Raw genomic sequence first — 24,258 nt, 5'->3', positions numbered from 1 at the left:
GACTTCTCGTTATCTTCACCACATTATATGATTTTTCTTTTGCTTTTCTGCTGCCCCTCACTTCTGTTGTCAGCCATAGTCACTTCATCCTCCCCTTAATACGTTTCTTCATTTTTGGGGGTGAATTTCTGCTGTGGCTCCTGAATTACCCTAAAACTCCTGCTATTGTTACTCTACAAACTTCTCTGCTAGGCTCCCCTTCCGATCAACTCTGGCTAACATTTTCCTCAACTCTTTATCATTACCTTTATTCATTGGTAATACCATTACATCTGATTCAATCTTCTCTCGCTCAAACTGCAAGGGTGCATTCTATCATTTTATGGTCACTGCCCCTTAGGGGTTGCTTCACCTTAAGCAGGAAATTTGCCAGCCTTACCCGTGTGGAGTATGTGTGATACCAGCTGTGTGGTTGCCCCTTAACACCTGTCTGGATAATTAGGAATGAACAACAAATCCTGGCCTGGCCAGTGATGCCCACATCCCATGACTGAATTCAGTAAACTATATATATTCTTTCCTGCGCTTTCCAGTATGTTGTAGGAAGGGATAGGTTATGTAGATAGGAAAGAGCTGCGTGTTCATTTTTACTGAGTGAAGTGATTCTCCCTTTCCTAAACTTTGCTCCTAATGCCCTTTGATGATTCAATGGGTGAATGGTGTGGTACTGAGTCATATGGAGAGATACCCAAGGCAGGGCAGGGCTGTGAGAGCAATAAATACTGCTTCAGTAATCTCTGCTGCAAATACTCATATATGGATACAGCGAAAGAATCATTTCAGATATTTGCCAAATGAATGAGTTCAGAAATGAGAAGTGGTTTTACCCAGTGAACCACTAACATTGAGAAAGCACTGTGTGAAATAATGGTGGGAACAGATTCACTTCGATTAACAACTTTTAAAACAAGAACTTCATAAAGAAAAGATTCAGCACTTTGGGGGAAAAGTAGGGATTGAGACTGAATGGGTAGTTCTTTCAAAGCACTGACGCAGGCAAGTTGGGCTGAATGACCTCCTATGATGTGTGTTTCTAGGATTAAGCAACAGAATTAAGCTTGTCCATAATGTTAACTGTGGTGTGTCACTCTGCCAATGCACTTTGTCAAAGTTAATCTTTGGACAACAGGCTATTGTCTAAGATGACCATTAATATCTCTGAGCTATTGATTTTAACTATGCCCTCGAAGAGTGTAACAATAATGTAAATACTGTACTCCTGTGAAACCCAACATTGGTTTAGATGAATATAATCACTCTTGAAGTTATTAAACTTGTAGAAAATAACACAGAGCATCAAAGTGGCACTTCTGCATAGTGTAGTCATTTGTTGTGACTTAAGGTGACTTGTGTACATTCAGGTCTGGGTTTTAAAGATTTTCCGAGTGATATACTAAATGACTGATCTGAAAGTATGTTTATTTTCTTTGTAAAACCCTTGTACGTTTAGTCTCGCAACATAAAAAGAGTCTCCTATTGACGGTGGCTCAATGAAAAGTGAAATAAATGAAAATAGAAACAGTGGGAGATGTGAAGCATGTGATTTGCTAGTAATTCCTGCCCAAGTATTCAAAACCAAAACTTTTCCCACTTTTGTAAACTCCTACCAAAAGGATTTGGTTGCTGTATCAAGTAGGACGGTACGGTGGCTCAATGGTTAGCACTGCTGCCTCACAGCACCAGAGTCCCAGATTCATTTCCAGCCTCTGTGTGGAGTTTGCACATTCTCTCTGTTTCTGTGTGGGTTTCCTCCTGGTGCTCCGGTTTCCTCCCACACCCCAAAGATATGCAGGTCAGGTGAATTGGCCATGCTAAATTGCCCATAGTGTTAGGTGCATTAATCAGACGGAAATGGGTCTGGGTGGGTTACTCTTTGGAGGGTCGGTGTGGGCTCGTTGGGCTGAAGGGCCTGTTTCCACACTGTAGGGAATCTAATCTAAACTCTCAACATTATAATGTAATTGCACTATTTCATTAATTTCTTAAAATAATTTCTTAAAGTTATTTAATGAATGTTAGCCAACAGAACCATGAAAGTGTTTCCTGTTGCTTGTACATAGTGCTATGTGATGGGTGTTACTTGCATGGGGTTGTCACACATACCTTTGAGATATTATGTAGAAATGGACTTCAGTCAACTTTACAAGTCCAAGTCCAAACAACATCCAGAGAGGGAACACACTATCTTCGATATAACTGTTTGTTAACAATTTTTTTATCAATAGTTCTTAGGTCCATTGTTAGCTAAGATTAGTCACCAGGAAATTGCACCACCATCTCTGCTCGTATTGAGTTCGAAATTAGGACAGACAGCAATTGGAGGACCCAGGCATGAGTCAATATTTAACTGACATACCCTGGAATCTGAACCAAATTTCCCGGGGTCTCAGAATTTTGGGGTTTTTTTTAGAACAGTGCCAACATTTAGACACACAACATGGAAACAGACTCTTCAGTCCAACTCATCCATGCCAGTCGGATATCCTAAATTAATCTGGTCCCATTTGCCAGCACTTGGCCCATATCCCTCTAAGCCTTTCCTATTCATATACCTATCATATTCATATTCCTATTCATATACCTATCGTCTTTTAAATATTGTGATTGTACCAGGCTTCACCACTTCCTCTGGCAGCTCATTCTATATACACACCACCCTCTGTGTGAAAAAGCTGCCCTTTGGATTCCTTTTAAATCTTCACTCTCACCCTTAACCTATGCCCTCTAGTTCTGGACTCTCCAACCTCAGGGAAAATGCCTTGTCTGTTTACCCTCTCCATGCCCCTCATGATTTTATAAAGGTCACCCCTCAGCCTCCTACACTCCAGGGAAAACAACCCCAGTCTATTCAGCCTCTCCCTATAGCTCAAACCCTCCAACCCTGGCAACATCCTTGTAAATCTATTATGAACCCTTTCAAGTTTCACAATATCCTTCCTATAGAAGGGAGACCAGAATTGCACACAATATTCCAAAAGTGGCATAACTAATGTTCTGTACGGCCACAGCATGACCTCCCAATTCCTTTACTCAATGCTCTGACCAATAAAATAAAGAATACCAAATGCCTTCTTCACTATCCTATCTACCTTCTTCAAAAAACTCAATCAAGTTAGTGAGACATGATTTTCACAAAGCAATGTTGACTATCCCTACTCAGTCCTTCCCTTTACAAGTACGTGTAAATTCCTATTCTTCAGGATTCTCTCCAACAACATTCCCACCACTGATGACAGGCTCACTGGTCAATAGTTACCTGGTCTTTCCTTACCACCCTTCTTAAACAGTTGCACCACGTTAGCCAACCTGCAGTCTTCCGGCACCTCACCTGTGACTATTGATGATACAAATATCTCAACAAGGGGCCTAGCAATGACTTCCATAGCTTCCTACAGAGTTCTTGGCTACATGTGATCACTTCCCTGGGATTTATCCACCTTTATGTGTTTCAAAACTTCCAGCAACTCCTCCTCAGTAATATGGATATTTTTCAAGACGTCATCATCTATTTCCCCACATTCTATATTTTCCATGCCCTTCTCCACAGTAAACAATGATGCAAAAATCCCGTTTGGTGTCCACCCATCTCCTGCGGTTCCACACATAGGCTGTCTTGCTGATCTTTGAGGGGCTGTATTCTCTCCCTAGTTCCCATTTTACCCTTAATGTATTTATAAAATCATTTTAGATTCTCCTTAACCCTATTTACCCAAGCTATCTCATGTCCCCTTTATGCCCTCCTGATTTCTCGCTTAAGTATACTCCTACTAGCCTTATACTCTTCTAAGGATGCATTCAATCTCTGCTATCTATACCTGACACACACTTCTTTCTTTTTCTTGACCATAACCGCAATCCTCTAGACACCCAACATTCCCTACACCTACCAGCCTTTCCTTTCACCCTAGCAGGAACATACTGTCTCTGGAATCTTGTTATCTCATTTTTGAAGACTACATGCAAACATCTGCCTCCAATCAACTTTTGAAAGTTCTTGCCTGATACCATCAGAATTGGCCTTCCTCCAATGAAGAACTTTAACTTTTAGATCTGGGTAAAAACAATGACTGCAGATGCTGGAAACCAGATTCTGGATTAGTGGTGATGGAAGAGCACAGCAGTTCAGGCGGCATCTGAGGAGCAGTAAAATCGACGTTTCGGGCAAAAGCCCTTCATCATGAGGGGACACAAAACTTTTAGATCTGGTCTATCCTTTTCTATCACTATTTTAAAACTAATAAAATTATGGTCAATGGCCCCAAAGTGCTCCCCCACTGACACCTCAGTCACCTGCCCTGCGTTACTTCCCAAGAGTAGGTCAAGTTTTGCACCTTCTCTAGTAGGTACATCCTCATACTGAATCAGAAAATTTTCTTGTACACACTTAACAAATTCCTCTCCATCTAAATCCTTAATACTATGGCAGTCACAATCTGTGTTTGGACCCCACCATAACCACCCTATTATTCTTAGAGATAACTGAAATCTCCTTACAAATCTGTTTCTCAATTTCCTGCTGATGACTGGGATGTCTATAGTACAATCCCAATAAGGTGATCATCCCTTTCTTATTTCTTAGTACCACCCAAGTAACTTCCCTGGATGTATTCCCAGGAATATCCTCCCTAAGTACAGCCGCAATGTTATCCCTTATCAAAAACACCACTCTCCCTCCTCTCTTTCCTCCTTTTCTATCCTTCCTATAGCATTTGTGTCCTGGAACATTAAGCTGCCCATCCTGTCCATCCCTGAGCCACATCTCCGTAATTGCTGTGCTATACCAGTCCCATGTTCCTAACCATGCCCTGAGTTCATCTGTCTTCCCTGTTAGGCCTCTTGGATTGAAATAAACACAGTTTAATTTATTAGTCCTACCTTGTTCTTTGCTTTGTTCCTGCCTGCTGTTTGACTTGCTCCTTTTCTCAACTGTGCCAAGTTCAGACTGATCTCTTTCCTCACTATTTCCCTGGGTTCCCATCCCCCCACCTTATTAGTTTAAATCCTCCCAAGCAGCTCTCACCACGGGGCGGCACGGTGGCACAGTGGTTAGCACTGCTGCATTCATAGTGCCAGAGACCAGGGTTCAATTCCCACCTCAGGCAACTATCTGTGTGGAGTTTGCACATTCTCCCCATGTCTGCGTGGGTTTCCTCCGGGTGCTCCGGTTTCCTTCCACAGTCCAAAAATGTGCAGGTTAGGTGAATTGGCCATGCTAAACTGCCCGTAGTGTTAGGTGAAGGGGTAAATGTAGGGGAATAGGTCTGGGTGGGTTGCTCTTCGGAGGGTAGGTGTGGACTTGTTGGGCCAAAGGGCCTGTTTCCACACTGTAAGTAAATAAGTAATCCCAATCTAATCTCCCCACCAGTATATTAGTCCCCTTCCAATTCAGGTGCAATCTGTCATTCTTATACAGGTCACTTCCACCCCAGAAGAGATTCGAATGATCCAAAAATGTGAACCCTTCTCCCCTGCACCAGCTACTCAGCCATGCATTCATCTGCTCTATCCTCCTATTCCTGCCCTCATTACTTTGCAGCATCGAGAGTAATCCAGATATTACTACCCTCGAGGACCTCCTTTTTAAATTTCTGCGAAACTTCCTATATTCTCCCTTCAGAGTCTCGTCCTTTTCCCTTACTATGTCATTAGTTCCAATGTGTACAATGATCTCCTGCTGATCCCTCCACCCTTTGAGAATATTCTGCACTCTCTCCTTGATCCTGGCACTAGGGATTCAACACACTATTCCGATTTTTCACTGTTGGCCACAGAAAAGTCCCTCTGTGTCTCTGACTAAAGGGTCTCCAATCACAATTGATTGCTTGGAATCTGACCCTTGTTACATTAGAGCCAGTCTTATTGGCAGAAACTTGGCTGTTCATGTTACAACCCCCTGAGGGTCCGTCACCCTCTACATTTTTCAAAACAGCATACTTGTTTGAGATGGGGATAGCTACAGGAGACTCCTGCACTACCTGCCTCTCTCTCCTACCTGTCCTGGAGATAATTCATCTATCTGATTATACCTGCAGTTTTTCTCCCTTCCTATAACTGCCATCCATCACGTCCCCTATTTTGTGTAAGTGCCTCATTGCATCTAACTGCCGCTCCAACTGATCCATGCAAATTGATTGGATTCACAAACAAAGACACTTCCTGCAGATGTAATCCTCAGTAACATGGAAACTCTCCCTAAACTCCCACATCCGACAGGAAGAGCACATCACTCTACTAAAGGTCGCCTTTGCACCTTAACAATCTACAGACCCAGAAAATAGCACCATCTTCCTGCTTTAAAAAGCACAGCTCTAGGCTAACTTCATACATATGGTTTATATTTTTAAAATTTAATCAAGAGACAGATCTCAATAAAACATGTAATTAAAAAAGAACCCACTCTACTTACTATTGTAGATTTACAAAAATTAAATAGAACAGTAAGTTACACTTAAAGACTATTCACTTAGCTGCTCCCAATCAGTGAGGTCTCCCACGCAAGTTCCTCCAAGATCAGCTATGAGTTTCGTTGTTTGCTAATTTTTCTTAGATGTACTCAATATGTAGAGATACCTCCGCAATTAATTCTGATTTTTTTTTTGTCTGGAATAAATTACACCAACTTGTATTCAGTGATGCCCAGACCATAAATATTTCTGTTATCTCCAAGGCATAATTTAATTTAAATGAAAACAAAACATTTTGGAGGAAGAATTCAATAGCATCTGTGTGTAGAGTGAAAAACAGTCAATAGCTCAACTGTGCGACTTTCCAACTGGGAAGAGTTAAGGATGTAATGAATTGGAGAAAGGGATGGGTGGGACAAAAACAAATAGCTGTGATAGACTGAAAGACAGGAGAGATTGAATGATAGAAAGTTTAGTCTTCCAAGGCCAAAAGGAATGGAGATTGTAGTGATTGGAATGAGGTCAGCCAGGTGGACTTCATATAATATGAGCTCTCTGACTGGGGTTGTTAACCTGGTCCAGTCAGAGAATCCTGACTAGCAAGATATAAGCTATGGTGTCAGGGGTTCTGCTCGCTCTGGGAGCCAGCTCTGAGCAAGCTTGGATCAGTGTCATGTCCATGTGTAAGTAATAGGTGACTTGATGATGGGATGCTGGCCTTTGTGGAGTTATTTCAGAGATGAGGCAGGAATAGATGTGTCTAAAGCAGGCAGGCTGCGAGCGGAAAGCAAAGAAAAGGGAACAAAAATGGGGACAAAGTTGACATGATGAATTTGCTAAACTCAGTGTCGATTCTGGGAGGCTGGAAGATGCCTAACTGAACGACGAGGTGTGGTTCCTAAAGTCAATTTTAATCTTTTAAGTTTCTTCCGCAAAAGTGTCACATTGGACTCCAAACATTAACTCCATTTCTCCCTGCCAAACCCGCTGAGCCTTTCTGTCAATTTCTGTTTTTGTTTCACATTTCCCGGAAATGCAGTATTTTGCTTTCAATGTTTTACCTTTTGTTTGGCTGCCGCTGATCTTTTTGTATCGACAGCCGTGACATAATCTCTGTTACAACCTCAAAATAACCATTCTTTACAGACCAGATTGTACAGTGTTGAGACTGTGGGATTTACTGCCGTGAAGCAGATGGTATGAATGCATGAAAGGGAAGGAGTGAGAGAGATGGGAATAAATGACAATGACACATAGGAAGCAAGAAGGAAATCAGAGTGGGAGGATGTGCAAGTGGAGCATGGGCGATTTGAATCGAATAGCCTTTATCTGAACTGTAGATTCTGTCTATGGCAACTCCATAGCCTTTAATGTGGGTGTGCTATATAATGGAGTGTCCAGTGGCAGTCAGGTACTCAGTCAAAAAGTGGAAAAGGAAATTGATGCTACAAATAAATGAAGGCAATGAAATCCATTGTAATGAAATGAGAATGAATTTTGCGAAACAAATATGAGTACTTTTCATTTGTATGAAAGAATGAAAATGCTGGAAGATCTCTGGTGACATTGCTCTGACACTGTTATTGAGGCTATTATCTCACTGCTAAGCAGCAGCTGTAGGTAACCTGATTTTAAATCCCACAATGTGGGGAATTATAATTGTGTTTATGGTAAGGCGTTAAGAGAGGTAACAGTGCCAACACTCGAGCTGACAGGAATGTAGAGAATCTTGTAATCTTGTTATTTAATTTTGGGGTAGAAATAGCTGATGTTGTCATTTCTGTGATACCTACAATTTTCATTTCTCACACAGAGATATGTATCGAAAGAGATGTGTGGATACAGAAATACTTATCTCCTGTCCCCTGAGTGGCGATGTTAGTTTTAGTTGTCCACTTTTCTTTGACTGGAGATCCATCCTCCTGGATCTTCACTCATGCCTTCGCTTCTTCATTGGTGCAACCTCCACCCTGAAGGCATTGGTGAGCCGGAACACTGATTAATGCACACTTTACCTGTGAGATGAGCTAAGTGCGACTGTTTGTGTGGAGTTTGCACATTCTCCCCGTGTCTGCGTGGGTTTCCTCCGGGTGCTCCAGTTTCCTCCCACAGTCCAAAAATGTGCAGGTTAGGTGAATTGGCCACACTAAATTGTCCATAGTGTTAAGTGCACTAGCTAAATGCAAAGCAATCTGAAAGTTATGTGTTTCATAACTTCAAGATGTCCTAGAGTGTTTTTCAGCTAACTGAGTTCTTCTGCAATATTATAGTCACTGTTGTAATACAGGAATCAACCGATTTGTGCACAGGAAGGTCCCACAAAGATCAGTCGTTCTGATTCAATGGCATTGGGTGAGGGTTCAATGTTGGTTGTGATACTGGGAAAACCTGTTCTTCAAAATAGTGACACGGAGTCTTATAGCAGAGATGGCAGCTGGGGTAGTTTAACATTTCATTGGAAAATCAGTGTCTCTGACAGTGTAGCACTCCCTTACTGCTTCTGTTCTGCAGTGTCAATGTAGAGTCCTGGATCTGGACTTGACGCCATGATTTTTGACTCAGAGCTGAGACTGCTAACATGATCGATCTAATCTACTCTACAATGGTTTGCACATGCAAACGAAAACACTTATTTCAGTTTTCAAATGGTACAGTGCAGTCTATTTTGAAATCTCATGTTCACTGTTCACCTCTCCTGGCTAGAAACCTCAATGGAGAGTCTTCCCCCATATTCATTGACTCCATGATTTCTTGATGTCATACTCTGGTCAAATGTGGCTTTCATGTCAAGCGCAGTCACTATTGTCTCACCGCTGGAATTCAGCCCTTGTGCCTAAATTTGGGTCAAGACTTAATGTGGTCATGAACTAGTGGCCTTGGCAGATCAATGAGCTGGTTATTGGTGAGTAAGTGCCACTTGATGGCACTATTGATGACACCTTCCATCACCATGCTGATGACTTAGAGTAAACTGCTGGAGCAACGTTGGCTGGGTTGGATTTGTTCTGGTTTTTGGGGACGGGATGTGGCTGGGTAATTTTCCACATTGTCAGGGAGGTGCCAGTGTTGTAGATATATGGGAACAGCTTGGCTAGAGGTGTGGCTAGTTCTGGAGCCTAGGCTTTCAGAGCAATTACTGGAATGTTGTCAGGGACCCAGTATCCAGTGCTCCCAAATGCTTCTTGATATCATTCAGAGTGAATCGAATTGGCTGAAGACTGGTATCTGTGATGTTGGGGATCACTAAAAGAGGCTGAATGGATCATCCGTACAGCACTTCTGGCTGAAGATTGTTGCAAATGCTTCGGACATATCTTTTGCATTGATGTGCTGGGCTCTTCCATGATTGAAAATGGGGATATTTATGGAGCCTTCCCCTCCAACAAGTTGTTTATATATCCACCAACATTCAAAACTGGCTGCATCATGTCTGTAGAGTAAAGATCAGGGCCATTGTTTGTAGAATTGTTTAACTCTGTCTGTCAAATGATGCTTACATTGTTTAACATGCAGTGGTCCGACGTTTTAGTTTCACCAGATTGACACCTCAATTTTGGGTACAGCTGCTGCTGCTCCTGGCATGCCCTCATGCACTCCCCATTGAACCAGCGTGGATCCCCTGGCCTGATGATAATGGTTGAGTGGGGAATATGCTGGGCCATGAGGTTGCAGATTGTGCTGGAGTACAATTCTACTGCTGTTGATGATCCATAGCACCTCACGGATGTTCAGCCTTCAGTTGCTAGATCTGTTTGAATTCTGTCACTTTAACAGTGATTGTGCTACACAACACGATTTAAGGTGTCCTCAGTAGGTAGCCACAAGAACTATGTGGTGGTCATGTTATGGGCGGCACGGTGGCTCAGTGGTTAGCACTGCTGTGTCACAGCATTAGGGACCTAGCTTCATTTCAGCCTCTGGCGACTGTCTGTGTGGAGTTTGCGCATTCTCCCTGTGTCTGCATGGGTTTCCTCCGGGTGCTCCAATTTCCTCCCACAGTCCAAAAATGTGCAGGTCAGGTGAATTGGCCACGCTAAATTGTCCATAGTGTTAAGTGCACTAGTTAGGGATAAATGTAGGGGAATGGGTCTGGGTGGGTTACTCTTTGGAGAATCGGTGTGGACTTGTTGGGCCAAATGGTCTGTTTCCATACTGTAGGGAATCTAATCTAATCCTTACAGATACTGTAATAGATAGATGCATCTGCAGCTGGCACATTGGTGAGGATGAGGTCAAGTATTTTTTCCCTTGTGTTGGTTCCCTCACCACTTGCTACAGTCCCAGTCTAACAGCTATGTCCTTTAGGACCTGGCCATTTTGATCAGTCACGCTGCTGCCGAGTCACTGTTGGTGGTGGACACTGAAATCTCCCCTCAGCGTACACTCTGCACTCTTGTCACTCCCAGTGCTACTTCCAAGTACTGTTCAACATGGAATAGTACTGATCCATCAGCCAAGAGAGAATAGTGCATAGTGATCAGCAGGAGGTTTCCTTGTCCATGTTGAACCTGAAGCCATGAGACATCCTGGGATCTGGAGTCAGTGTTGAGGACTCCCAGAGCAGCTCCCTCGGTGTATATTACTGTGCTGCCGTCTTTGCTGGGTCCGTCCTACCAGTGGGGCAGGATATACTCAGGATTGGTGATGAGAATGCTTTGGCTATCTGAATATAGTTATGACAGGCTCGTGCTTGACTACTCTGTGGGGCAGTTCTCTCAGTTTTGACACAAGCCCTTTGATGCTAGTAAGGTGGACTTTGCAGAGTTGACAAGGCTGGATTTGCTGTGTTTGTTTCCGGTCCCTAGCTTGATGCTGACTGTCTGGTTTCATTCCTTAATGCCATTTCTGTAGAGGTTTGATACAACAGAGTGGTTTGCTACGTCACTAAGAAGACAGTTAAGAGTCATCCACATTTGCTATGGATCTGGAATCATGTAAACCAGACCAATGTTAAGAGTGGCAGATGTCCTTCCCTAAAGGTCATTAATGAATGAGATTAATTTTTAACAACAATTGACAATGGTTCATGGTCACCTTTTACAGGTTAATTAATCAAAATTTGAATTCTACCAACTGCAATGGGGTTTTGAAGATATTCAATGTTTTGTCATCCAGGGATCTCTTAAATATATAATTTCCAAGACTGACAATCTTCTGAGTGAAGAATTTTCTCATCCTGATCCAAAAATGTCAACGCCTTATCAGGAGTCGCTCACCCATACTCCACCTGGCTGAGCTTGTCCTCACTTCGAACAGCTTTAACTCATCTCATCTCCTCCAAGTCAAAAGTGGGGCTAGAGGTACCTGCCTAGGTACCAGAATTCTGCAAACAATTCTGGTCAGCCTTCTATAAGAAAAGTGTTTTTAAACTTGAGAGAGTGCAGAAAAGATTTACAAGGATGTTACCTGGATTGGAGGGTTTCAGTTGTGGGGAAAGGCTGGGGCCTTTTTCCCTGGAGCGTCAGAGGCTGAGGGGTGACTTTATTGAGGTTTATACAATCATGAGGGGCACAGGTAGGATAAACAGCTAACGTCTTTTTCCCAGGTTAGGGGAGTCCAAATCTAGAGGGCTTAAGCTTAAGGTGAACATGGAAAGATTTAAAAAGGGACCTAAGGAGCAACTTTTTCACGCAAAGGGTAGCACATGTATGGAATGAGCTGATAGGGGAAGTGGTGGAGATGGATACAATCACACCATTTAAAAGGCATTTGGATGGTTATGTGATTAGGAAGGTTTAGACCTTGTGTGTGACTCTGACTCCATGACTCTCCCTGGCATTTTGGGGCGTATGGAGAACCTTCCTTGGTCCAGTCCTCCTCAAGATTTCTCCAGTACTTTGGTGATGCCTTTGTGGCTGCTTCCTCCTCTAGTCCAGAATTGGAAAATTAATCTGTTTTGCTTACAATTTCCTTTCTTCTGTCACCCTCACTTAAACCATCTCTGACTCTTCCCTTTCTTGATTTCACTGTCATTTCTGAGGATAGGCTGTTCACCAAAATCCCCATTACAAACCCAACAACTCCCACAGTTACCTCAACTACACCACCTCACACCCTGCCTCCTGGAAGGATTCTATTCTTCCAGTTTCTCTGTCTCTGCTGAATCTGTTCTAGTGATGCTACCCTTAACCGAGCTGCCCTGACACAATCTTTTTTCTCAACTGGGGAATCCCCTCTCTGATATAATGGACTGGGCCATCTTCCATCTTCAGCCTTCAACCCTCCCCTTCCTTCCCAGAACAATGATAGGATTCCTGTGTCATCACGTTCCACCCCAACAGGCTCCACTTTTAAAGGATCATACTCCATCATGTCCATCACCTTCAGCAGGATACCTTCACTAAACACATCCTCCCCTCTTCTCCACTGTCAGCATTCCACAGGGACGGTTCTCTCTGGGATACCTTGGTCTACTTCCCCGCACATGGCACTTTTCAATGCAATTGCAGAAGGTGTGACATTCACCTCCTCCCTTCTCACTGTCCAAGGCCCCAAATGCAACTTCCAGGTAGATCCTGGAATATTTCACATTTCAATCTAGTCTGCTGTATTCACTGTTCACAATGTGGCTTGCTTTACGATGTGAGACCAAATGTAGATTGGATTGCCACTTCGGGCAAACCCTCCATTCTGTCCAAAGGAATGACCCTGACCTTCTTGTTGCTTGCTGTTCAGTAAATCACCTTGCCCTCATGCTAACATTGCTATCCTGCTGATCCAAACGAGCACAATGCAAGCTCAAGGAGCAGCATCTTATTTTCTGCTTAGGCACTTCACAGCCTTGAGGTCACAACACTGAATTCCATAATTTCAGAAACTGTATTATGTCTGCTGTCCAAATTTTTTTGACAACTCCTCCCCACCACCCCATCCAGCTTATTTTGTGACACTAAAACAGAAATTGCTGGAAAAAAAACTCAGCAAATCTGACAGTAAAGTTAGCGTTTTGGGTCCAGTGACCCTTCTTCAGAACTGATGGTAGCTGAAGATGGTGGGGGTGGGGAAAGGGAGGAGCCAACATCAGTTGGAAATAGAGTTGGAAGAGAGGGAAAAGCAGTTGGGTGGACAAAGGAATGGGTAAAGTTCAGCCTCAGACAATCAAGAGCTGTTAATGGGGACAATTCGTAGCTGACAATGGGTTGGTTGTGGAAGCAGCCCATATGATGACAAAGCCTGAGGTGTAGGGGTTGGGGGGTTAAGGACAAGGGAGAAGGTGCTTAGGCCCTAAAATTGTTGAAATCGATATTGACTCCTGAAGCCTGTAGAGTTCCCAAGTAGAAAATGAGATGCTGTTTTTGCAGCTTCTCTGGAGCACTGCAGTAAACATGAAATGAAGATGTTGGCCACAGACGAGGGTGGTGTGTTGAAGTAGCAGGCAACCAGAAGTTCAGGGCCATTTTTACCGACAGAACCGAGGTGTGCTGTGAAATGGTCAGCCAGTCTGCCCAGCCTTTGTTTGTAATTTGTTTACTTTGCTCTCAGCAGAGAGGATCTGCTCTCCCTTCACACCTTAATTCACACCCATTTCACATCTCTTTCTCTTTCACCACCCTTTTGTCTTTTGTACTACGTCTCTCTGTCACTTCTGTCAAAAGTATATAAAAACGTATTTCCAACATCTTTCACTTCTGAAGAGTTATACTGGACTTGAAGCGTTAACCCTGTTTCTCTCTCCACAGATGCTGACAGACCTGTTGAGTTTCTCCAGCATTCTGTGTGTTTGTTTCAGATTTCCAGCATTACACTATTCTGCTTTCTTCTGAGTGTATATTCTCTGGCCAGGAAATTGCATTCTTCCAGCATCCATCCTCTTAGAGTGTTATATGAGATCCCCTTTCATTCCTGTAACCTGAAATAGAGGTCAACTATTCTCAGTTTCTCCTTACAGGACAAATCTTCATGACAGGAATCGATCTAGTGAAGATTCTGGCATATATGTTCTTCCTCAGGTAAAGAGGCCTGTGTTTAACATGTGGTCTCACCAAAGGCTCTAGGTAATTGCAGCAAGACTTCCTTAGTCTTATATACTCCAATCCTCTTGCAATCAAAGTGAAAATATCATTTGACTTCCTATAATTGTTTACTGTACCAACATGTTGCCAGAACTGGAGGCTTTGAGTTATAAGGAGAGGCTGGGTAAACTGGGACTTTGTTCACTAGAACCTAGGAGGCTGAGGGGTGACCTTATATAGGTTATAAAAAATCATGAGAGGCATAGATAAGGTGAAGAGCAATGGTCTTTTCCCTAGGATTGGTGAGTTTAAAACTAGGCGGCATAGTTTTACGGTGAGAACAGAAAGATTTAAAAAGAGACCTAAGGGGCAGCTTTTTCATACAGATGGTGGTTCGTATGTGGAATGAACTGCCAGAGGAAGTGGAAGATGCAGGGGCAATTTAAAAGACATTTGGATAGGTACATGAATAGGAAAGGTGTAGAGGGATATGGGCCAAATGCACCCACATGGGACAAGCTAAGTTTGAGAAAATTAGTCAGCATGGACAAGTTGGACTGAAGGGTCTGTTTCTGTGCGGTTCGACTCAATGGCTCATGACTCTATGACAACCTTCATGTGATCTATGTAATGGGTACACCCAAAACCTTCTGGATATCAACATTTACTGTAGGTTTAAGCATGTACTGTAGACAGTTCAACCATTATGAAGCAAGGATTCTTTATTTCATTGGCATCAGATGTTTCTAAATATTGAGAGAAAGTAAGGCTATAATCAGTAAAACAGTATTAACAATGGATTCACATCTCAGTTGAAGTATCGTTTGCCTGTGTGCCTCTCTCTGAAAGAGCCATCCCTCCCTTCAGAAAGACACCACAGTTACTATCCAGCTCCCCTGTTTGGTGCCCTTCCTCACTATCGCCACCTGCTGCTGAGAGGCTTGATTACATTAAGCTCTCAAATTTTAAAAAAATTCTGCTTTCTCATTCTTATTATCAAAGTGAATGTTCTCACACTTTCCCACATTACTGTCCCTTTGCCAATTTCTTGCCCAACCACTTACGGTGGTTCTGTGACTTTGCAGCCTCTTTGAGTCCCCCTCCTCACAGCTCTCTTAACCCAGCTAACGATGTATTATTGACATGTTTGGATACATTACACTAATTCCTGATGCCCAAAACTTCGATTCTCCGGCTCCTTGGATGCTGCCTGACCTGCCCATGCTTTTCCAGCACCACACTCTCGCCTCTGAACTCCAGCACCTGCAGTCCTCATTTTCTCCTACATTACACTGGGTTGTCTCATCATTGTAAATAATAGAAATTGTAAATGACTGAGACTCTTGTAATAATTTTCTGTGGCAATGCACTAATAATATCATGCCAATCAGAAAAAGACTTTTTTTTAAATAGAATCCCTACAGTGTGGAAACAGGCCCTTTGGCCCAACAAGTTCACATCAACCCATTCCCCTATCCTGTTATCCTATATTTACCCCTGACTAACGCACCTAACCTACACATCCCCAACACTAAGGGCAATTTAGCATGACCAATTCACCTAACCTGCACATTTTTGGATTGTGGGAGGAAACTGGAGCAACCGGAGGAAACCCACGTAGACACGGGGAGACTTTATTCCTACCCCTTCTCTTCTGTCCTTTAACCAATCCTCTATCTATTCTAATGTGTTAGGCCAAGCCTAAGAGCTTCAATATTGTCTTCCACTCTCTCCTGCAAATCTTCACATGTGCTTTCTGATAATGTTTTATCAACTATCTGTGTAAATCACTTCCCTTGTTTGATATTTGCTCCTATTGCCTTGGATGTGAGGTTACACATTGTGTTTTTTTTCCCTCCTGTAGATACCAGCAGAGGGCCTGCCTCGTGACTTGGACAGCGTGGAGCTCCTGGATCTACTGTTTGACCAAAAGGATGGGATTCTTCGCCACGAGGGCTTCAATACAGATGGCATCAGGAACCCAGAGGGCTGGGGAATGGCACAGCCAAGTGTAAGGATAAGCAGAATCCCCAAACACCGCTGCACTCATAGAATATTGTAACCCAGAGTCACCTCTACACAGAGATTCGTAACCCTGACCTCGTCATAACTCACAGCCATGCCCACACAATTCATTGTACCCCAGGTCCAATTGTAACCCAGTGTCATCACGCACAGGGCATTGTAACACTGGCCCAATTGTAACATGGCGTTATTCCCACACAGAGCATCTTAACACCGACCCAAGTCTATCACAGCGTTATTCCCACACAGCTCATCATAACCCTGATCCATTTGTATCACAGCATTATTCCCACACAGAGCATCGTAACCCTGATCCATTTGTATCACAGCATTATTCCCCCCACACAGCATCGTAACCCTGATCCATTTGTATCACAGCATTATTCCCCCCACACAGCATCGTAACCCTGATCCATTTGTATCACAGCATTATTCCCACACAGAGCATCGTAACCCTGATCCAATTGTATCACAGAGTTCGTCCCACACAGCACATCGTAACCCTGATCCAATTGTATCACAGAGTTAGTCCCACACAGATCATCTTAACCCCAACCCAAGTGTATCACAGCATTATTCCCACACAGAGCATCGTAACCCTGATCCAATTGTATCTCAGCGTTATTCTCACACAGAGCATCGTAACCCCAACCCAATTGTATCACAGCATTATTCCCCCCACACAGCATCGTAACGCTGATCCAATTGTATCACAGCATTATTCCCACACAGAGCATCGTAACCCTGAACCAATTGTATCACAGCATTAGTCCCACATAGAGCATTGTGACACCGACCCTAGTCTATCACAGCGTTATTCCCACACAGTGCATCGTAACCCTGCTCCAATTGTATCACAGAGTTATTCCCACACAGCCCATCGTAACCCTCATCCAAGTGTATCACAGCGTTATTCCCACACAGCGAATCCTAACCCTCATCCAATTGTATCACAGCATTATTCCCACACAGAGCATCGTAACCCTGATCCAATTGTATCACAGCGTTATTCCCACACAGAGCATCGTAACCCCGACCCAATTGTATCATAGCATTATTCACCCACGCAGCATCGTAACCCTGATCCAATTGTATCACAGTGTTAGTCCCACAGAGAGCATCGTAACCCTGATCCAATTGAATCACAGCGTAATTCCCATACAGAGCATCGTAACCCTGATCCAATTGAATCACAGCGTAATTCCCATACAGAGCATTGTAAGCCTGATCCAATTGTATCACAGCTTTATTCCCACACAGCACATCATAACCCTCATCCAATTGTATCACAGCGTTATTCCCACACAGAGAATCGTAACCCTCATCCAATTGTATCACAGAGTTATTCCCACACAGAGCATCGTAACCCTGATCCTATTCTATCACAGAGCTATTCCCACTCAGCGCATCATAACCCTGATCCAATTGTATCACAGAGTTATTCCCACACAACACATCGTAACCCTCATCCAATTGTATCACAGTGTTATTCCCACACAGAGAATCGTAACCCTCATCCAATTGTATCACAGAGTTATTCCCACACAGAGCATCGTAACCCTGATCCTATTCTATCACAGAGCTATTCCCACTCAGCGCATCATAACCCTGATCCAATTGTATCACAGAGTTATTCCCACACAACACATCGTAACCCTCATCCAATTGTATCACAGTGTTATTCCCACACAGAGCATCGTAACCCTGATCCAATTGAATCACAGCGTAATTCCCATACAAAGCATCGTAACCCTGATCCAATTGAATCACAGCGTAATTCCCATACAGAGCATTGTAAGCCTGATCCAATTGTATCACAGCTTTATTCCCACACAGCACATCATAACCCTCATCCAATTGTATCACAGCGTTATTCCCACACAGAGAATCGTAACCCTCATCCAATTGTATCACAGAGTTATTCCCACACAGAGCATCGTAACCCTGATCCTATTCTATCACAGAGCTATTCCCACTCAGCGCATCATAACCCTGATCCAATTGTATCACAGAGTTATTCCCACACAACACATCGTAACCCTCATCCAATTGTATCACAGTGTTATTCCCACACAGAGAATCGTAACCCTCATCCAATTGTATCACAGAGTTATTCCCACACAGAGCATCGTAACCCTGATCCTATTCTATCACAGAGCTATTCCCACTCAGCGCATCATAACCCTGATCCAATTGTATCACAGAGTTATTCCCACACAACACATCGTAACCCTCATCCAATTGTATCACAGTGTTATTCCCACACAGAGCATCGTAACCCTGATCCAATTGAATCACAGCGTAATTCCCATACAAAGCATCGTAACCCCGATCCAATTGTATCACAGCGTTATTCCCACACAGAGAATCGTAACCCTGATCCAATTGTATCACAGCGTTATTCCCACAGAGCACATCGTAACCCTGATCCAATTGTATCACAGCATTATTCCCACAGAGCGCATTGTAACCCTGATCCAATTGTATCACAGTTAGTCCCACACAGAACATCGTAACATTCGTCCAATTGTATCATAGCGTTATTCCCACACAGAGCATCGTAACCATGATCCAGTTGTATCACAGAGTTATTCCCACACAGAGCGTCGTAAGCCTTATCCAATTGTATCACAGCATTAGTCCCACAGAGCGCATTGTAACCCTGATCCAATTGTATCACAGTTAGTCCCACACAGAACATCGTAACATTCGTCCAATTGTATCATAGCGTTATTCCCACACAGAGCATCGTAACCATGATCCAGTTGTATCACAGAGTTATTCCCACACAGCGCATCCTAACCCTCATCCAATTGTATCACAGCGTTATTCCCACAGAGAGCATCGTAGCCCTCATCCAATTGTATCACAGCGTTATTCCCGCAGAGCGCATTGTAACCCTGATCCAATTGTATCACAGAGTTATTCCCACACAGAGCGTCGTAAGCCTTATCCAATTGTATCACAGCATTAGTCCCACAGAGAGCATCGTATCCCCGACCCAAGTCTATGACAGCGTTATTCCCACACAGAGCATCATAACCCTGATCCAATTGTATGACAGCGTTAGTCCCACGCAGCACATCGTAACCCTGATCCAATTGTATCACAGAGTTAGTCCCACACAGAGCATCGTAACCTTGATCCAATTGTATCACAGAGTTATTCCCACACAGAGCATCGTAACCATGATCCAATTGTATCACAGCGTTATTCCCACACAGAGTATCGAAGCCCTGATCCACTTGTATTACAGCGTTATTCCCACACACAGCATCGTAACCATGATCCAATTGAATCACAGCATAATTCCCAGACAGAGCGTCGTAACCCTGATCCAATTGTACCACAGCGTTGTTCCCACACAGAGCATTGTAACCTTCGTCCAATTGTATCACAGCATTATTCCCACACAGAGCATCGTAACCCTCGTCCAATTGTATCACAGCGTTATTCCCACAGAGAGCATCGTAACCCTGACCCAATTGTATCACAGCATTATTCCCACACAACACATCATAACCCTCATCCAATTATATCACAGAGTTATTCCCACGCAGACCATCATAACCTTTGTCAATTGTATCACAGCGTTATTCCCTCACAACTCATCATAACCCTCATCCAATTGTATCACAGACTTATTCCCACACAGTGCATCGTAACCCTCGTCCAATTGTATCACAGAGTTATTCCCACACAGCGCATCGTATCCCTTGTCCAATTGTATCACAGTTATTCCCACACAGTGCATCGTAACCCTGATCCAATTGTATCACAGAGTTCGTCCCACACAGAACAACGTAACCCTCGTCCAATTATATCACAGAGTTATTCCCACACAGCACATCATAGAACATCGAACAATACAGCCCAGTACAGGCGTTTTGGCCTTCGATGTTGCGCCGATCCGTGCCCACCTAACCTACACTAGCCCACTATCCTCCATATGCCTATCCAATGCCCGTTTAAATGCCCATAAAGAGGGAGAGTCCACCACTGCTACTGGCAGGGCATTCCATGAACTCACGACTCGCTGAGTAAAGAATCTACCCCTAACATCTGTCCTATACCTACCACCCCTTAATTTAAAGCTATGCCCCCTCGTAATAGCTGACTCCATACGTGGAAAAAGGTTCTCATGGTCAACCCTATCTAAACCCCTAATCATCTTGTACACTTCTATCAAGTCACCCCTAAACCTTCTTTTCTCCAATGAAAACAGCCCCAAGTGCCTCAGCCTTTCCTCAGACGATCTTCCTACCGTACCAGGCAACATCCTGGTAAACCTCCTCTGCACCCGTTCCAGTGCCTCCACATCCTTCCTATAGCATGGCGACCAAAACCGCACACAATACTCCAGATGCGGCCGCACCAGAGTCTTATACAACTGCAACATGACCTCAGGACTCCGGAACTCAATTCCTCTACCAATAAAAGCCAGTACGCCATATGCCTTCTTCACCGCACTATTTACCTGGGTGGCAACTTTCAGAGATCTGTGTACATGGACACCAAGATCCCTCTGCTCATCCACACTACCAAGTATCCGACCATTAGCCCAGTACCCCATCTTTTTGTTACTCTTACCAAAGTGAATCACCTCACACTTAGCTACATTGAACTCCATTTGCCACCTTTCTGCCCAGCTCTGCAGCTTATCTATATCCCGCTGTAACCTGCCACATCCTTCTTCGCTGTCCACAACTCCACCAACTTTCGTGTCATCCGCAAACTTGCTCACCCAACCTTCTAGCCCCTCCTCCAGGTCATTTATAAAAATGACAAACAGCAATGGTCCCAAAACAGATTCTTGCGGAACACCGCTAGTAACTGCACTCCAAGATGAACCTTTACCATCAACTACTACCCTCTGTCTTCTTCCAGCCAGCCAATTCCTAATCCAAACCTCCAACTCACCCTCAATGCCATACCTCCGTATTTTTTGCAGTAGCCTACCATGGGGAACCTTATCAAATGCCTTACTAAAATCCATATACACCGCATCTACCGCTTTCCCCTCGTCCACCTCCTTAGTTATCTTCTCAAAGAATTCAATAAGGTTTGTGAGGCACGACCTGCCCTTCACAAAACCATGCTGACTATCCTTGATCACATTATTCCTATCCAGATGTTCATAAATCCTATCCCTTACAATTCTCTCTAAGACTTTGCCCACAACAGAAGTGAGACTCACCGGCCTATAGTTACTAGGGTTATCCCTACTCCCCTTCTTGAACAAGGGAACCACATTTGCTGTCCTCCAGTCTTCTGGCACTATTCCTGAAGACAACGAGGACATAAAAATCAAGGCCAATGGCTCTGCAATCTCCTCCCTTGCTTCCCAGAGAATCGTGGGATACATGCCATCAGGCCCAGGGGACTTATCTATTTTCACCCTTTGCAGAGTTTCCAACACCTCTTCCCTACATACCTCAAGCCATCCATTCTAATTAATTGTGACCCAGTATTCACATCAGCAACAATGTCCTGTTCCTGAGTGAATACTGCCGAAAAGTATTCATTCAGTGTCTCCCCAATCTCTTCAGCCTCCACACGCAACTTCCCACTACTATCCTTGACTGGACCTATTCCCAATCAATATCAGGAAAGTTAAAGCCCCCCATAACAACCACCCTATTACTTTCACTCTTCTCCTGAATCATCCTCGCAATCCTTTCTTCTACATCTCTAGGACTATTAGGAGGCCTGTAGAAAACTCCTAACAGGGTGACCTCACCTTTTCTATTCCTAACCTCAGCCCAAACTACCTCAGATGGCGAGTCTTCATCCATCGTCCTTTCCACTGCTGTAATACTATCTTTGACAAGCAATGCCACACCCCCCCCTCTTTTACTCCCACCTCTGAACCTGCAACAGCCAATCCAGTCCCTGCTCTACCCATGTCTCCGTAATAGCCACAACATCGAAATCCCAGGTACTAACCCACGCTGCAAGTTCACCTACCTTATTTCGTAAACTTCTTGCATTGAAGTATACACACTTCAAGCCACTTTCCTGTTTACAGGCACCCTCCTTTGAGATTGATGCCATGTTCCTAACCTCCCTACACTCCAGGTCCTGCGCCCTAAAGCTACAGTCTAGGTTCCCATGCCCCTGCAGAGTTAGTTTAAACCCCCCCCCCCCCTCCCCGCCAAGAGCACGAGCAAACCTCCCGCCAAATATACTGGTGCCCCTCAGGTTTAGGTGTAGACCATCCTGTTTATAGAGGCCCCACCTTCCCCAGAAAGAACCCCAGTTATCCAGAAACCGGAATCCCTCCCTCCTGCACCATCCCTGTAGCCACGCATTAAACTTTTCTCTCTCCCTATTCCTCGACTCTCTGTCATGTGGCACAGGTAACAAACCAGAGACAACTCTGTTTGTTCTAACTCTGGCGGGGAGTTACTTACTTTGCTTACCCCTGGTAAGTTCCCCCGCTCACCCCCCCCCCCCCCCCCCCCCCCCCCACAAGTATCCAAAACGGTATACTTGTTCTTGAGGGGAACGGCCGCAGGGGGTCCCTGCACTGGCTGCTTCCTCCCAGTCCCCCTCACTGTCACCCACCTGTCTGCAATCGTTGGAGTTACTACTTCCCTAAAGCTCCGATCTATGACCCCCTCTGCCTCTCGAATGATCCTAAGTTCATCCAACTCCAGCTCCAGTTCCCTAACACGGTCTTGGAGGAGCTGGAGATGGGTGCACTTCCTGCAAGTGTAATCAGCAGGGACGACCATGGCATCCCTCACCTCAAACGTGTTACATCATAACCCTGATCCAATTGTATCACAGCATTATTCCCACACAGAGCATTGTAACCTTCGTCCAATTGTATCACAGCGTTATTCCCAGACAGAGCGTCGTAACCCTGATCCAATTGTATCACAGCATTATTCCCACACAGAGCATCGTAACCCTGATCCAACTGTATCACAGCGTTATTCCCACACAGCACATCGTAACACTGATCCAATTGTATCACAGAGTTATTCCCACATAGAGTATTGTAACCCCAACCCAATTGTATCACAGCATTATTCCCACCCAGAGCATCGTAACCCTGATCCAATTGTATCACAGAGATAGTCCCACACAGAGCATCGTAACCTTTGTCCAAATGTATCACAGCGATATTCCCACACAGCGCATCGTAACCCTGATCCAATTGTATCACAGAATTAGTCCCACCCAGAGCACTGTATCCCTGATCCAATTGTATCACAGTGTTATTCCCACCCAGAGCATCGTAACCCTGATCCAATTGTATCACAGCGTGCTTCCCACACAGAGCGTTGTAACCCTGACCCAATTGTATCACAGCGTTATTCTCACACAGAGCGTCGTAAGCCTGTTCTAATTGTATCACGGCGTTATTCCCACACAGAGTATCATAGCCCTGATCCAATTGGATCACAGCGTTAGTCCCACACAGCGCATCCTAACCCTCATCCAATTGTATCACAGCGTACTTCCCACACAGTGCATCGTAACCCTGATCCTATTGTATTACAGCGTTATTCCCACACAAAGCATTGTAACCCTGGTCCAATTGTAACACAGCATTATTCCCACACAGAGCATCGTAACCCTGATCCAATTGTATCACAGCGTTATTCCCACACAGAGCATGGTAACCCTGATCCAATTGTAACACAGCATTATTCCCACACAGAGCATCGTAACCCTGATCCAATTTTATCACAGCGTTATTCCCAGACAGAGCGTCGTAACCCTGATCCAATTGTATCACAGCGATATTCCCACACAGAGCATCGTAACCCTGATCCAATTGTATCACAGCGTTATTCCCAGACAGAGCGTCGTAACCCTGATCCAATTGTATCACAGCGATATTCCCACACAGAGCATCGTAACCT

General features: G+C 44.1%; 1 protein-coding gene across 5 annotated transcripts in view; it reads left to right on the top strand.

Moving 5' to 3' along the window:
* Positions 1-24,258, top strand: part of LOC140494513 (cyclic AMP-responsive element-binding protein 3-like protein 3) — a 100,565-nt gene that overhangs the window by 32,389 nt on the left and 43,918 nt on the right. For all 5 annotated transcript variants that reach the window (XM_072593774.1, XM_072593773.1, XM_072593770.1 and 2 more), the window contains one exon: positions 16,221-16,367. In XM_072593774.1, the coding sequence (XP_072449875.1) occupies positions 16,221-16,367 (147 nt within the window). The remainder of the gene's footprint in view (positions 1-16,220; positions 16,368-24,258) is intronic.

This window comes from Chiloscyllium punctatum, chromosome 24 (genome assembly GCF_047496795.1).
Source record: "Chiloscyllium punctatum isolate Juve2018m chromosome 24, sChiPun1.3, whole genome shotgun sequence".
Classification (NCBI taxonomy): Eukaryota; Metazoa; Chordata; class Chondrichthyes; order Orectolobiformes; family Hemiscylliidae; genus Chiloscyllium; species Chiloscyllium punctatum.
Note: the sequence above shows the minus strand (reverse complement) of the source record. Positions and strands in the feature narration are given on the sequence as shown.